This window comes from Pristiophorus japonicus, chromosome 6, assembly GCF_044704955.1.
Source record: "Pristiophorus japonicus isolate sPriJap1 chromosome 6, sPriJap1.hap1, whole genome shotgun sequence".
NCBI lineage: Eukaryota > Metazoa > Chordata > Chondrichthyes > Pristiophoridae > Pristiophorus > Pristiophorus japonicus.
In genome coordinates this window covers 169,192,423-169,207,883 of record NC_091982.1, presented here as the reverse complement: position 1 = coordinate 169,207,883, position 15,461 = coordinate 169,192,423, and the positions used below count along the sequence as shown (strand labels likewise).

At 43.5% G+C, this 15,461-nt stretch overlaps 1 protein-coding gene across 6 annotated transcripts in view; it reads right to left on the bottom strand.

The window, feature by feature from the left end:
• Positions 1-15,461, bottom strand: part of ppp2r3a (protein phosphatase 2, regulatory subunit B'', alpha) — a 412,397-nt gene that overhangs the window by 56,523 nt on the left and 340,413 nt on the right. For 5 of the 6 annotated variants that reach the window (XM_070883364.1, XM_070883366.1, XM_070883368.1 and 2 more), the window contains 2 exons: positions 6,096-6,347; positions 4,195-4,298 (listed from right to left, as the gene is read on the bottom strand). In XM_070883364.1, the coding sequence (XP_070739465.1) occupies positions 4,195-4,298; positions 6,096-6,347 (356 nt within the window). Of the gene's footprint in view, positions 1-4,194; positions 4,299-6,095; positions 6,348-10,892; positions 11,201-15,461 lie in introns of those variants that run through there. The other variant, XM_070883370.1, reaches the window with a different exon arrangement.

Below are 15,461 nucleotides of genomic sequence, written 5' to 3'. Positions count from 1 at the left end.
GCTTTGTGTCTTAATGCAAGGAGTATCCGCAATAAGGTGGATGAATTAACTGTGCAAATAGATGTCAACAAATATGATGTGATTGGGATTACGGAGACGTGGCTCCAGGATGATCAGGGCTGGGAACTCAACATCCAGGGGTATTCAACATTCAGGAAGGATAGAATAAAAGGAAAAGGAGGTGGGGTAGCATTGCTGGTTAAGGAGGAGATTAAGGCAATAGTTAGGAAGGACATTAGCTTGGATGATGTGGAATCTATATGGGTAGAGCTGCAGAATACCAAAGGGCAAAAAACGTTAGTGGGAGTTGTGTACAGACCTCCAAACAGTAGTAGTGATGTTGGGGAGGGCATCAAACAGGAAATTAGGGGTGCGTGCAATAAAGGTGCAGCAGTTATAATGGGTGACTTTAATATGCACATAGATTGGGCTAACCAAACTGGAAGCAATACGGTGGAGGAGGATTTTCTGGAGTGCATAAGGGATGGTTTTTTAGACCAATATGTCGAGGAACCAACTAGGGGGGAGGCCATCTTAGACTGGGTGTTATGTAATGAGAGAGGATTAATTAGCAATCTCGTTGTGCGAGGCCCCTTGGGGAAGAGTGACCATAATATGGTGGAATTCTGCATTGGGATGGAGAATGAAACAGTTAATTCAGAGACCATGGTCCAGAACTTAAAGAAGGCTAACTTTGAAGGTATGAGGCGTGAATTGGCTGGGATGGATTGGCGAATGATACTTAAGGGGTTGACTGTGGATGGGCAATGGCAGACATTTAGAGACCGCATGGATGAACTACAACAATTGTACATTCCTGTCTGGCAATAAAAATAAAAAAGGGAAGGTGGCTCAACCGTGGCTATCAAGGGAAATCAGGGATAGTATTAAAGCCAAGGAAGTGGCATACAAATTGGCCAGAAATAGCAGCGAACCTGGGGACTGGGAGAAATTTAGAACTCAGCAGAGGAGGACAAAGGGTTTGATTAGGGCAGGGAAAATGGAGTATGAGAAGAAGCTTGCAGGGAACATTAAGACGGATTGCAAAAGTTTCTATAGATATGTAAAGAGAAAAAGGTTAGTAAAGACAAATGTAGGTCCTCTGCAGTCAGAATCAGGGGAAGTCATAACGGGGAACAAAGAAATGGCGGACCAATTGAACAAGTACTTTGGTTCGGTATTCACGAAGGAGGACACGAACAACCTTCCGGTTATAAAAGGGGTCGGGGGGTCTAGTAAGGAGGAGGAACTGAGGGAAATCCTTATTAGCCGGGAAATTGTGTTGGGGAAATTGATGGGATTGAAGGCCGATAAATCCCCAGGGCCTGATGGACTGCATCCCAGAGTACTTAAGGAGGTGGCCTTGGAAATAGTGGATGCATTGACAGTCATTTTCCAACATTCCATTGACTCTGGATCAGTTCCTATGGAGTGGAGGGTAGCCAATGTAACCCCACTTTTTAAAAAAGGAGGGAGAGAGAAAACAGGGAATTATAGACCGGTCAGCCTGACATCGGTAGTGGGTAAAATGATGGAATCAATTATTAAGGATGTCATAGCAGTGCATTTGGAAAGAGGTGACATGATAGGTCCAAGTCAGCATGGATTTGTGAAAGGGAAATCATGCTTGACAAATCTTCTGGAATTTTTTGAGGATGTTTCCAGTAGAGTGGATAAGGGAGAACCAGTTGATGTGGTATATTTGGACTTTCAGAAGGCGTTCGACAAGGTCCCACACAAGAGATTGATGTGCAAAGTTAGAGCACATGGGATTGGGGGTAGTGTACTGACATGGATTGAGAACTGGTTGTCAGACAGGAAGCAAAGAGTAGGAGTAAATGGGTACTTTTCAGAATGGCAGGCAGTGACTAGTGGGGTACCGCAAGGTTCTGTGCTGGGGCCCCAGCTGTTTACACTGTACATTAATGATTTAGATGAGGGGATTAAATGTAGTATCTCCAAATTTGCGGATGACACTAAGTTGGGTGGCAGTGTGAGCTGCGAGGAGGATGCTGTGAGGCTGCAGAGTGACTTGGATAGGTTAGGTGAGTGGGCAAATGCATGGCAGATGAAGTATAATGTGGATAAATGTGAGGTTATCCACTTTGGTGGTAAAAACAGAGAGACAGACTATTATCTGAATGGTGACAGATTAGGAAAAGGGGAGGTGCAAAGAGACCTGGGTGTCATGGTACATCAGTCATTGAAGGTTGGCATGCAGGTGCAGCAGGCGGTTAAGAAAGCAAATAGCATGTTGGCCTTCATAGCAAGGGGATTTGAGTACAGGGGCAGGGAGGTGTTGCTACAGTTGTACAGGGCATTGGTGAGGCCACACCTGGAGTATTGTGTACAGTTTTGGTCTCCTAACCTGAGGAAGGACATTCTTGCTATTGAGGGAGTGCAGCGAAGGTTCACCAGACTGATTCCCGGGATGGCGGGACTGACCTATCAAGAAAGACTGGATCAACTGGGCTTGTATTCACTGGAGTTCAGAAGAATGAGAGGGGACCTCATAGAAACATATAAAATTCTGACGGGGTTAGACAGGTTAGATGCAGGAAGAATGTTCCCAATGTTGGGGAAGTCCAGAACCAGAGGTCACAGTCTAAGGATAAGGGGTAAGCCATTTAGGACCGAGATGCGGAGGAACTTCTTCACCCAGAGAGTGGTGAACCTGTGGAATTCTCTACCACAGAAAGTTGTTGAGGCCAATTCACTAAATATATTCAAAAAGGAGTTAGATGAGGTCCTTACTACTAGGGGGATCAAGGGGTATGGCGAGAAAGCAGGAATGGGGTACTGAAGTTAAATGTTCAGCCATGAACTCATTGAATGGCGGTGCAGGCTAGAAGGGCCGAATGGCCTACTCCTGCACCTATTTTCTATGTTTCTATGTTTCTAACTCAGTCCAGATTTGGGATTCAACTGAATGGAGACCTCCTGGACCATAGGACTCAGTACCACTAGTCTTTTTGCAGCTGGGATTGGGTTCAAATCCAGCCCAAATTGATAGGATGAAAGTCTTTCTCTCCAGCTGCAAGGGTCCTGTAAAGTCACACTTATAGACGAAGAAGGGTCTAATTTAAAAAGAATTGAACCATAATAGTAAAAGTCTCTTGTGCATCCTCCACTCCATCATTGGTGGCTTTGCCATCAGCTATCTAAGCCCTACACTCTGGAATTTACTCCCTAAACCTCTCTTCCTCCCCACTTCCCTTTAAGATCCTCCTTAAATAACAACCAGTATTTATAACGCCTTTAACATGTTTGTCCTCTCAGATAAACTTGAAAGATCCATGATACTTTTCGAAGAAAAACAGGGGAGTGCTTCTGGTGTTCTGGCCTATATTTATCCCTGAAACAACATCACTAAAATAGATTTTCTGTTCAATTATCTTAATGTTGTTTGTGGGACCTTGCTGTGTGCAAATTGGCTGTCGCATTTCCTACAACACTTCAAAAAATACTTCATTGGCTGTAAGGTGCTTTGGGACATCCTGAAGTAGTGAAAGCCGATATATAAATGCAAGGTTTATCATTTTGTATGTAAGTGAGATACGTGTATCCTTGAACAATTGCTGCTGGTGATTGTAATACAAAGTGAAATTACTATTTGACTATTCCAACATGCACCTGGCTAGCCCCCCACATTCTACCCTACGTAAGCTAGAGGTGATCCAAAACTTGGCTGCCCGTGTCCTAACCATCACCCGCTCACCCATCACCCTTGTGCTTACTGACCTACATTGGTTCCCAGTTAAGCAATACCTCAATTTCAAAATTCTCATCCTTATTTTCAAATCCCTCCATGGCTTCGCCCCTCCCTATCTCTGTAATCTCCTCTAGCCCCACAACCCCCCCCCCTCCCCCCCAGAGATGTCGGCACTCCTCTAATTCTGCATCCCTGATTATAATTACTCAACCATTGGTGGCCATGCCTTCTGTTGCCTAGGCCCCAAGCTCGAACTCCCTGCCTAAACCGCTCTGCCTCTCTACCCTCCAAGACGCTCCTTAAAACATACCTCTTTGACCAAGCTTTTGGTCACCTGCGCTAATTTCTACTTATGCGGCTCAGTGTCAAATTTTTATCTCATAATACTCCTGTGAAGCGCCTTGGGACGTTTCACTACGTTAAAAGGAGCTATATAAATACAGGTTATTGTTGTTGAAATGTAGGGTAAGGCTGATACTCACTTTCTCCACATCGCTACACACGAGTGCACAGACACAAATCCTGTCCGTTCTCCACCAGCAGAAATGAACATGGGGGCTTTCCAGTATAAAGGACAGCCACATTCCTGGAAAAACAAAATTAAGCTTCAAATATCACTTCCTTATTTTAGAGGCCTGCAGGGAACAATTAATTTTTGAATAAAATTGTCACAGCTATGCATAAAATAAAATGGGGTTTCCATTGAGACCCAACTAATATAGGGTGTGGCAGAAATATGCTTGGTCATCCAAACTATCCAACAATTTGAAATTTACACCATTAAAAGAAAAATTCCACAGGGTGAGGAACTGGGTGTGTCAGTGAGTTGATACACTGTCCTTTCACTTCTCTAATTTAGATTCAAATACAGCCCAAATGGAGTCTGTGCAGTGAATTTGTTTAAAAATGGCAATTATTCACCGAGTTAACACAAAAGGTTCTGGATGTTATAAAAATCTGACATCGAACCGATTGTTCTGATGCCATTCACTATTCCCAGACAGCGTGTAGTGGCAGTGTAGCAAAAGACAGGCTACAGGTCTCAGTCTGCAGCTACAATAAACCCTTTTACTTTATTCATTGCTATTATTATGTCTGGTAGAGAAGGAAGACTGATAATAGGCAAAAGCATAGAGCTGCAGTTAAAAGATTTGTGAAACATTTTGTTTGCGTTGATACCCCATTATGCTGTGTCACTGGTCACCTCACACCAATGACAAGAAACTTCTCCCCTAAATGTTGGTTGCAATAAGTTACAACTCGTTAAATTAGAGATTCCCAAGATTCACAGGATGCAGCATAACTCCCTACCTAGTTCTGACAAAAGTCCCAACCCAATCCTGTCTTTTCTCTTTTCAGATAATGACAGAGCTGTTGTGTACTTGCAGATCCACTTTTCCCCTTCGCTCACTAATGCACAGTAGTTGCTAAGTTACGGGTGGTACCTCAGACCACCTGCAATTGTCTCAAATCTGTATCCTACTTGTGGTGTTACCATAATGTCGGTGTTGTTTTACCATTGATGAAAATTAGTGAATCAGGAGTGACGAGCAAACACAGCAAATCATTTCCTTCACTATTTTGTAATGATTGAAATATAACAGGGTGAGCTCAGTTGGTAGCACTCTCACCCGAGTCAGAAGGTTGTGGCTTTACTCAAAATCTAGGCTGACACTCTGTCTATCCTCGTTTCCCTTCTCTATCCTTTTCTTTCATTGGGCAAGGAGATAAGCCACTGGGCATAACCTTTACGAGGTTATAGATGGGACACTGACATTGAATCGACATTCCAGAAATTTATGGCACAAATATAGTGCGATGTCAATGGTGAGCATCAAAGTCCAATTAACATCATTCACCGCCAAATCTGCCATTGCAGCAATTTATGGCCCTATAAGTTTTTATGAAATAAAAGTTCTTTGGGTAAATTTGTCGCTCTCAGAGGGGAGCCACTGTCAAAGGGACAATCAATCAGTGTTGTAACCCCATCATCGACCCTTTGAGCACAACTCCCTGATGGGGGTATGGGATCGATGAATTCACCCTCTCGGGTTGTGTGTGCCTATGTTTGAAGGGGAAGGCAAGCTGAAGCTCAGTGATGGAACACTTTCCAATCTGATTGGACAGCAAGCTGAAATTTTAACTCACAAATAGTACTTAAATACTTCCAGTTATGACAATATTTTGCTTTGGAGGCCAATGATTGTGCACTGCAGGATTCCAAATGATGCTCATTGAACAGTAACCAAGCAATCACAGTAATACCATCGCTGACAGAATCCTAAGTGGAACGGATACAATGGTCAAGTATATTTTTACAAAAATAGCTTTGCTTGTTACATACCTCAGCATTACGAGATTAAAAAAAAATGCTTTTTCCTACCTTCACGATTTTCCCCATTTCATAAATATCACCCTTTTCATCCTCAAACTCAGCAAAGGCGGCTTCAACCTTGGCAATGGTCTCGTTGTGGTTGTTGCTTGCACTTGGAAGTCCTTTAGGGAAGTAGAAGCGTGGAATGTTTATGGATACAGGAGTGCTGACAACAACTTTGTTTGAAGGGAGAGGACTGGGAGTAGCGTTTGTCACAGTGGGGGGTGGAGTTCCAGGTTTCTTCTCTTTATTGCTTTGGACCTGTAAAAGACAATGGAACACGTGGCATAAATTCTGCACTAGTTACTTTCAAATGATGGGACATCATTGTTTTACAATGCTCATCAGTTGATTTGCATGCTTCCTTAATGGCTTACTGGAAAAATGCACCATCTAGTGTGGTACCAAGTTACATAGTCGCGAAGGCCTTTCGCAGGATGTAATCGACAATTTAATCGACAGAGATAACAATATTGTGATTTAGGTTTATGTCAAGCTTTTTTAGTTTTTATTGGACTTCACATTCACATTATTTTATTAGTGGTTCCTCCTAGGGACGAGGGGGCACGTGCAGAGCTGTGTTTTCGGTAACCAAGTGTCGTCTTTATTGGTTCAATCAAAGATAAGTATAGTCCAGGAGATCCCAGGTTCAATTCTTGGCATCTGTTTACTTAACTGAACTTATTATGGATAGTAGTTGAGCTCCTTTAATATGAGTCTCAGTATCCTTGGTTAAGGAGGGGCAAAGTGAGCCTGGGTTCGTACTCCTGATCATTAACCAGTTACTCCTGCTGGAAAGTGGGTATCGGTGGCGACAATATCGGGCTGGGGTGTGATGGTCAAAATGTCCTGATGCTCACTAAACTGACACAAGATGAATGGGCACTTGGACAGAGGACTGCCAGTAACTGTGGAACATCTTACGTCAACAAATAAAAAAATGGATTGTAAATAGAGTCATTATGACTTCACAGTGGATGCAACAAGATATTGAAACTTGCACAGATGTGTTCTTGTGTAAAAGGAATCCCTCTGCTACTACCAACTTCTCTACCAACATTTCAGTCACATAATTGGGGAGGGGGAATCTTACCTCTCGTTGAATGGCGATATATTTCCACAGCAGGCGTTAAAACTGGCAGAAAATTGGGAGATAAATTGAAGCCATCAGTTTTTTTGCCCATTCCAAAATACGCAGTTTTTTTAGGCTCACTCCAAAATAAATTGAAGATGATACTGGTAAAAAATATGCTGCTGCTTGTAAAGATCTTATTCAGATCCAGTTAATGAGCTTATAAAGATAGATGTGGCAGGTTTCTGTTGGGGGAAATTAAGATGACCAGGAAGAATTAGTTCACTTATTTAGAGATGCAGTTAATTCAACGACGGAGCACCTGAACTCTATGACACAGAGTATTTTTTTCTCAACATGAATTTTGATGCAATTGTTAATTAATTGGTTCAGTGATGCTATTGGTGGGAGGAGTGCTGTCCGAGAGTGTATGCCCCACCAGTGACTAAGCACCCACTACCAACCAGCTTCTAAACTGCACTTCACTCACTCGTCTAGATCTGGTCTCTGGGCAGTAAAGTGATAAACAATTGTAATGTAATAATAATGTTCCCAGCAGTGGGGGTTTTCTAGCATGCCTTGCCCAGGTGCGCTCTTCAAATTTTCAGGGGAGACAAGGTGAGGTGTGCGTGCGTATGTAAACAGTTTGTAAAGTTTAGTTGACTCTGGGAGAATTTTACTTTCTCCTAGCTGACTTAGAACGTAAATTCTGGCTGAAAAAAATATCTAAACACACACACGCACTGAGACATAGCTTGTCATTGTTCCACCGAAGTCACCATGTCGGCTAAATATCATTTCTGATTAGCTAGGAGTGATGCAACAACATTATACTGATAACTATTTGCAGGCTTTCTAACTTATTTCATGAAATATAATTGAAATCTGACTATTAACCATTTGTATGATTCTAGTATACTGCATTTTGATTCAAGTACACTGCATTTTGAAATGTATTCGTTGTTCATATCTTATATATCCAGGCTGGTGATTGGTGTGTCATATTATAATCATATCAGTTTTGGTTTCAAAAACATATACATGTTCAAATCGACATAAAGGAATCAAATAACCTCAATAGAAGTGCAGCTCCAGAAATAGTTATTTCCTTTCCTGTCTAATTTTCTTCCCTTGTCTCAAGGAAGCACCGCCTTATTCTGCTCGTACCAGCTGACCTCCATTGCCTTACCCATGATGAATGGGCAAGACAGTGAGGGAACGATTATCAACTTCAAGCTGCCCGCTTCTTGCCTGAAAAAAATGGGCAGCCGGCAGATGAAAATCAGAGGGGGTTGGGGGAACCTCAGCCGCCCCATTGATGCCCAATGCCCACCTGATTCAATTTTCAGGCAGCCCTTAAAATGGACGAGCAGCCCAACTGCTGTCTGTTTCCGACAGGAGCCTGCTTACATATGCAAATCAGAGTCCAATACCACTTGTAGGACCCCATTTGCAATTTTTAGGTACCAATGGACAGAGTGTGCACCTCAAACACTCCATCCATTTGTACCAGGGGTGGTCCTTAAAGGAATTGCGGGAGGCTGTTCAAAAAAATTAATTTTTATTTTTTGGGTTCAGGAACACAAGTCTTCCTCCTGGACCCACAAAATAAGTCCGGCCTGTGTGAGGCGCCCAACCATGTATTGCCTCCCCAAAACCTGGCCTTCCGCCTGGTTCAGCCTGGGAGCTGGCTGATTTCCTGCTCTGTCACAACTATTTTAAGTAAAATTATAAATCAAGTGCCTCCCTTAAAAGGGGGCACTAAAACTGACAAATGCACAAATTAAACTTTGGACGTTAAACAAATGAAATTAAAATTTGGTTGCCAGGGGTGATGATGCACTCCAGTCCCTCCAGCGCCCACCTCTCTTCCCACCCTGTCACAACCTGCTTGCTGCGGGCGGTATTTAAATGAGGCCCGAGCCAGAAGAAAATTCAGGCCTCTCATTGCCAACTTTGGGCAGGTGGTTTGGCTGCTGTGCCAACCTTGTGCCCTTTCGGGGTGGAACTTGGAAGATTGCTCCATGAACGGCAACAGATCAGTCAACCACTGGGGTGTCGCAATCAATCCTGATCCTGCCCTGACCCAATGTTCACATCTAGCAATCAGCAGCAGGAACCGTGGCCCATTTTTCTGCTAGTTTCTCGTCCCGTACCCGAGGTGCTGAGACCCACTGCAGTGCTTGTCCTACCACCCCAGCTGTGACCTTGTACATACTATGAATGAATATAGGACTATGCTGGTGCATTTGGCTCCATTCCACACAAGGCAGTCCCTTTTCTAGCTGTGAGAGTGCTCTGTTGCCTATTCTTACTGCTACTGTTAACTGGTATTCCTGATCCATTTTTTTTTTTAAATGCCTTGCATTTTAAATCAAACCTTAACTAAGAGATTATAACTATCAGGAAAGACTGAAGAGGCTGGGGCTAAGGCTAAGAGGTGACCTGATCAAGGTCTTTGAAATTATGAAGGGATTTGTCAGAGTAAATGTAGAGAAGATGTTTCCACTTCTGGGAGAGTCTAAAACTAGAGTCACCAATAAAATCAAATAAGGAATTCAGGAGAAACATGGTTAGAATGTGGAACATGCTACCATATAAGAGTAGTGAAGAGAATAGCATAGATGCTTTTAAGGGGAAGCTAGGTGAGGGAGAAATGAATCGGACATGTTGAGGGTGAGATGAAGTACAGTTGCTCACATGGAGCATAAACACCAGCTCCTATAAACACCTGTTGTGCCTAATGGCCTGTTTATGTGCTGTTAAATACTATGTAATATTGGTCTTGTATAAGAGCTAAAAGGGGTGCCAAACTTTATGCTTGCCAAATCATTTTTCTTTATTTGTAAATGCTTAATGCAATGAAACAAGTTGTATATAAATATATCATCGCGTTTCTTGTGTGTTAATCACTGCAGTCAAAGTGAGGCGTGGCTGTTCTCCCATCCCAAACAAAAATAGCTTTGACAGACACTTTCTCCTGAAGACACTGCTCCTTTAACTACGGCTGTAGTATTCAGTGTTCACCTGGTTGGAAATCTGAGGCTCAGATTGCAAAGAGAGTACACTTAAAAACATTCAATGACACCAACATTAAACAAAATTCAAGTTTCAGGGACTTCTACATGACAACGGAGAGGACGTGGCAATGGAGGTGGGCGGCTCTGCAGATTACACCTCTTGGTCTTTTGAAAGTGAAAGCCTGCACGAGTTCGGCAGAAAGTGGAAAAAAATAAACCCACAAAAAAAAACCTCACACAGCAGCTGCAGCAACTGAGGTCAGCCTGCGCTGCAAACCAGTGCAAGGACTGTGGTCCCCGGCATCCGGCTCCTGATCGCCCAGCCAACCTGGATACTGGGACAGACACAATGTAATCCCATGGACTGACATTCTGCACACTGCTTTACAAGTGACACGGCCACTGCTGTCAGGGTTCACAGCAAAATGGATGGAATCGCCGAACCAAACACCTTCTAGGAATCCCATGTAAGAAAAAAATAGGATTCTGCTTAATCATTCACCGCAAATCGACAAGCTTATTTTTTTTTAAAAGGAGGCGGGGATCACCCCAAATCCACAGTAAAATCTCTCAGGAGTCCCTATCAGTAACAATAAAACAATTCAACTTATTCAGGCACAGAAGAATCAGTGGCCCCTGGACACAAGGCATCAAAGGTCCACGGATCCCTGCAGACTTTAACCCTTTCGGAACTTTTACAATTCTGTCACGCACCTTTTTTCTTTCGTATAGCATCTGCAGAAATGACTTTCTGCAAATTTCGAATGGCAGACATCATGAAGAATCAGTCGAAAAATGCATAGAAACCGCCGAGTATTCGTGGGGTTGGAAGAGCCAATGTTGCAGTCAATCAGACTGCTGAGATCTGGGAGGTGGGGCGCAGAAAATGCTGTCCTCAAAGGGTTAACAATTACATATGAAGCCACCGGACCAGGTACACAACGAACCCTGGCTGTGCTGCGAGCCTGGAGTTTGCAGTTTACACAAGCCTTGCCACTGCCCACATTGCTCACTGCTCCATACGTTGCCTAGGGAAGATTGAACAAAGAAGCTAAGACCCCCTCCCTCTCTCCTCTCAGGACCCCAGTATACCACACAGATGCCTGCACTGAAATAAACTTCTCCATACCTCAGAAGTGGCCAACTGCAGAAAGGATAGGAATTAAACACGTTGCAACATTGACCAGAAAAAAAAAATAACAGCAACTCAAAGTGTGTCAGGCATTTTAACATTCCTCTAATAACACTCTTTGTGGTAAAACACAATCTTTCCTCCCACAATCTGCAGCCTTTTAAAACTCAAGCTTGGCATTGCCTAACCAATATTGCTTAATTTAACATCTCCTTTGATGGTGTCCTGAGTTATGGGCATAGCCCTACAACTCGGTTTCTCAATAGAACAAAAATGCTAGTTGCACATACTGCCTATTCACATAGTATATAAATGGCAATGAGTTTAAAATGTGACATTTTAAATGATCAGTATTTCTCTGCAATTGTTGAAATGTTTAATTGTAAAATGTTACCATGTGAGTGTTATTTTATTCTGGATTCTCCTCTGATATTGTGTGTTGTAATGAGGGATGGTAGATATGTAAGATTTTTAAAACATTCATAAAAGAACTTTACTGTGCCCCTAGCAACGTTTACCTCAGCTTAGATCAATGACACTGAAACGGTGCCACCTTTTGAGGATTGCCTTCGAGGAATTTCACAATTGAACGAACATGTCAAAAGTTCGTGCCTGGTATTGCTGAACTGTGTTGATCTGCTAGTGAGCCATACATCCTAGGCTCAGGTTCATTATAAATTGATATATCTTTTGATACATCTGTAACTCTGCGATAGCTATAGACAGGTAACACTAGTGCAATACAAACATCCTTCAGAATACGCGATTGCTCACACATAGAACAGACTTGTGTGAAAGACAATCACAACTTAATCCTGCTTCTGCCACTTGCAACTTAAAGCTCTTACATCTGTCTTTCAAATGAGGCGTTAACCAAGGCTCCATCTCCTCTCAGGTAGATGTAAAAGATCCCATGGCAATATTTCACAGAAGAAGAGCAGTGGAGTTCTCCCGGGTGTCCTGGCCAACATTTATGCCTCAACCAATGTCACTAAAAACAGATGATCACATTGTTGTTTGTGTGACCTTGCTGTGAATAAATTGGCTGCAGGGGTTCCTACATTACAACAGTGACTACACTTCAAAAATACTTCATTGGCTGTAAAACGGTTTGGGATGTTCTGGGGTCATGAAAGGTGCTATATAAATGCAAGATATTTTTTTTCTTTACATTTGAGAGAGGATTGCCAAAATGTACCATGATGTCCTAGATTTACTTATAATTGTTATTTTAAGACAAAAAAGATGTTTCTGGGTGTAGTTGTTTAACTTGTGTCATGTATTTAAAAAGTCTATAATTATATATCTGCTCGTTCCTCCAGGACAGCTCACACTCTTTAAAAAATGTGGCAGTTGTTAATTTAATGGATTGCTAAAAATATAGTTTTGTTCCTAACAAGCTTTTTTTTTTACTTTGCAAGTGTGAAATTCTTGCCATAATCCACATGTTGGGAGGATTTTGACTTTGTGAAGTATGGAAGAACTCTACAAGACTGAGTACTGTGAGCTAAAACTGATGTGACCTTAGTCTCTTTAATACAACTCCAGAGTGCCTAAGCAGTATGGCAGACAACCTTTTATACTCCCTTGCACGAGGTATGCAAGTGACCCTTGGGCCTCCAACAGTTGCGCCCTCTGGTGACAAGTCTTACATAGTTACAATGTTTACATACATAACATCACTCCCCCCACCCAAGTCTTTGATACAAATTATTTACAAGTTGAGACGATCCGGAGCCCTACGCTCCCTGGTTGATCATCTGAGTTCAAACTCTCGCATGGGTGAGTTGGTCGGACCATTGCTGCACTGCGGCGTGGCTGGTCTGACAGGACTGTTGGGAATGGTGGGTTCATCCTCTTGATTGACAGCGAGGTCGATTGCTGGTTGGGTGTGTGTTGGTGGATCGATGATAGTGATGTCCTCTTCAGGTTGTTCCTGGTTGTCAGTGAACCACAGTTTGGTCTGATCCAAATGCACGTTTGTCCATTCAATAGTTTGACTATAAACACTCTATTCCCCTCCTTGGCCAAGACAGTGCCAGCAACCCATTTAGGACCATGACCATAATTAAGGACAAATACAGGGTCATTAACATCAATGTCATGCGATACAGCCACGTGATCGTGGCACATGTTTTGCTGGTGACGCCGGGTTTCCACATGATCATTTAGATCCAGGTGGACTAGGGAGAGCCTGGTTTTGACTGCTTTCTTCATTAACAATTCTGCAGGGGGAACCCCAGTGAGCGAGTGGGGTCGCATCCGGTAGCTGAGCAGAATCCGAGATAAGTGGGTCTGCAAGGAGCCTTCTGTCACGCGTTTCAAGCTCTGCTTGCTAGCTTGGACTGCCCATTCCGCTTGACCATTGGATGCGGGCTTAAACGGGGCAGACCTGACATGCTTGATGCCATTGCAGGTCATAAACTTGTTGAATTCCGAGCTGGTGAAACACGGTCCATTGTCACTGACAAGGACGTTGGGCAAGCCATAGGTGATGAACATAGCCCGGAGGCTTTCAATGGTGGCAGTGGATGTGCTGGATGACACGATTACACATTCAATCCATTTAGAGTAAGCGTCCACTACAACTAAAAACATCTTTCCAAGAAAGGGATCAGCAAAATCTACGTGGATCCTGGACCACGGTTTGGAGGGCCATAACCACAGACTCAATGGAGCCTCCCTTGGTGTATTGCTCAGTTGTGTGCACGTGTTGCACTTTGGGTATTCATGACTCTAAGTCCGAGTCAATGGCGGGCCACCAATCATGCGACCTGGCTATAGCCTTCATCATGACTATGCCTGGGTGGGTATTGTGTAGGTCGCGTATAAACGTTTCCCTGCCTTTTTTTTTAGCAAAACCACACAATTACCCCATAAGAGACAATCCGACTGGATGGACATTTCATCTTTGTGTCGGTGAAACAGCATAATTTCATTTTGCATTTCCCCGGAAACGGCCGACCAGCTCCCATTGAGGACGCAACTTTTTATAAGTGATAGCACAAGATCCTGGCTCGTCCAGGTCCTGATCTGGCGAGCAGTGACGGGTGACCCCTCACTCTCAAAAGCATCCATGACCAGAAGCAAGTCTGCGGGCTGCGCCATTTCCACCCCGGTAGTGGGCAATGGTAGCCGATCGAGGGCATCAGCACAGTTCTCCGTGCCTGGTCTGTGGCGGATAACATAGCCATACGCGGACAATGTTAGTGCTCATCTTTGGATGTGGGACGAAGCATTGGTGTTTATACCTTTGCTTTCTGAAAACAGCGAAATGAGCGGTTTGTGGTCAGTTTCAAGCTCAAATGAAGTCCAAATAGGTATTGGTGCATTTTCTTAACCCAATATACACATGCTAATGCCTCCTTCTCGACCATACTATAGGCTCTTTCAGCCTTAGACAGACTTCCTGACACGTATGCAACCGGTTGAAGTTTGCCCGATACATTGGTTTGCCGTAACACACAGCCGACCCCATACGAAGATGTGTCACAAGCCAGCACTAATAGTTTACACGGGTCATACAGTACAAGTAACTTATTAGAACAAAGTAGGTTTCTGGCTTTCTCAAAGGCTGTCTCTTGAGATTTACCCCAAACCCAGTCGTCACCCTTATGTAGCAACATGTGCAACGGTTCCAGCAAAGTGCTTAACCTGGGTAGAAAGTTACAAAATATTTGAGGAGTCCCAGGAACGAACGCAGCTCCGTCACATTCTGTGGTCTGGGTGCATTCTTGATGGCCTCTGTCTTTGAGTCCGTGGGTCTGATGCCGTCTGCCACAATCTTTCTCCTCAAAAATTCGATCTCTGGCACCAGGAAAACACACTTGGAGTGTTTCAGCCTGAGTCCCATTCTGTCTAGTTGACGTAGAAACTCTTCCAGGTTGTGCAGGTGTTCGGTGGTATCATGACCGGTGATCAGAATGTCGTCTTGAAACACAACGGTGCGCGGAACCAATTTCAACAGACTCTCTGTGTTCTTCTGGAAGCTGGCAGCAGCTGAGCGAATCCCAAAAGGGCACCTGTGGTATATAAACAGTCCTTTGTGCGTGTTGATGCACATCAATCTTTTCGAAGATTCAGCCAGCTCATGTAAGCGGAGGTTAGGTCCAACTTGGTGAACGATTTCCCCCCACCCGGCTAACGTTGCG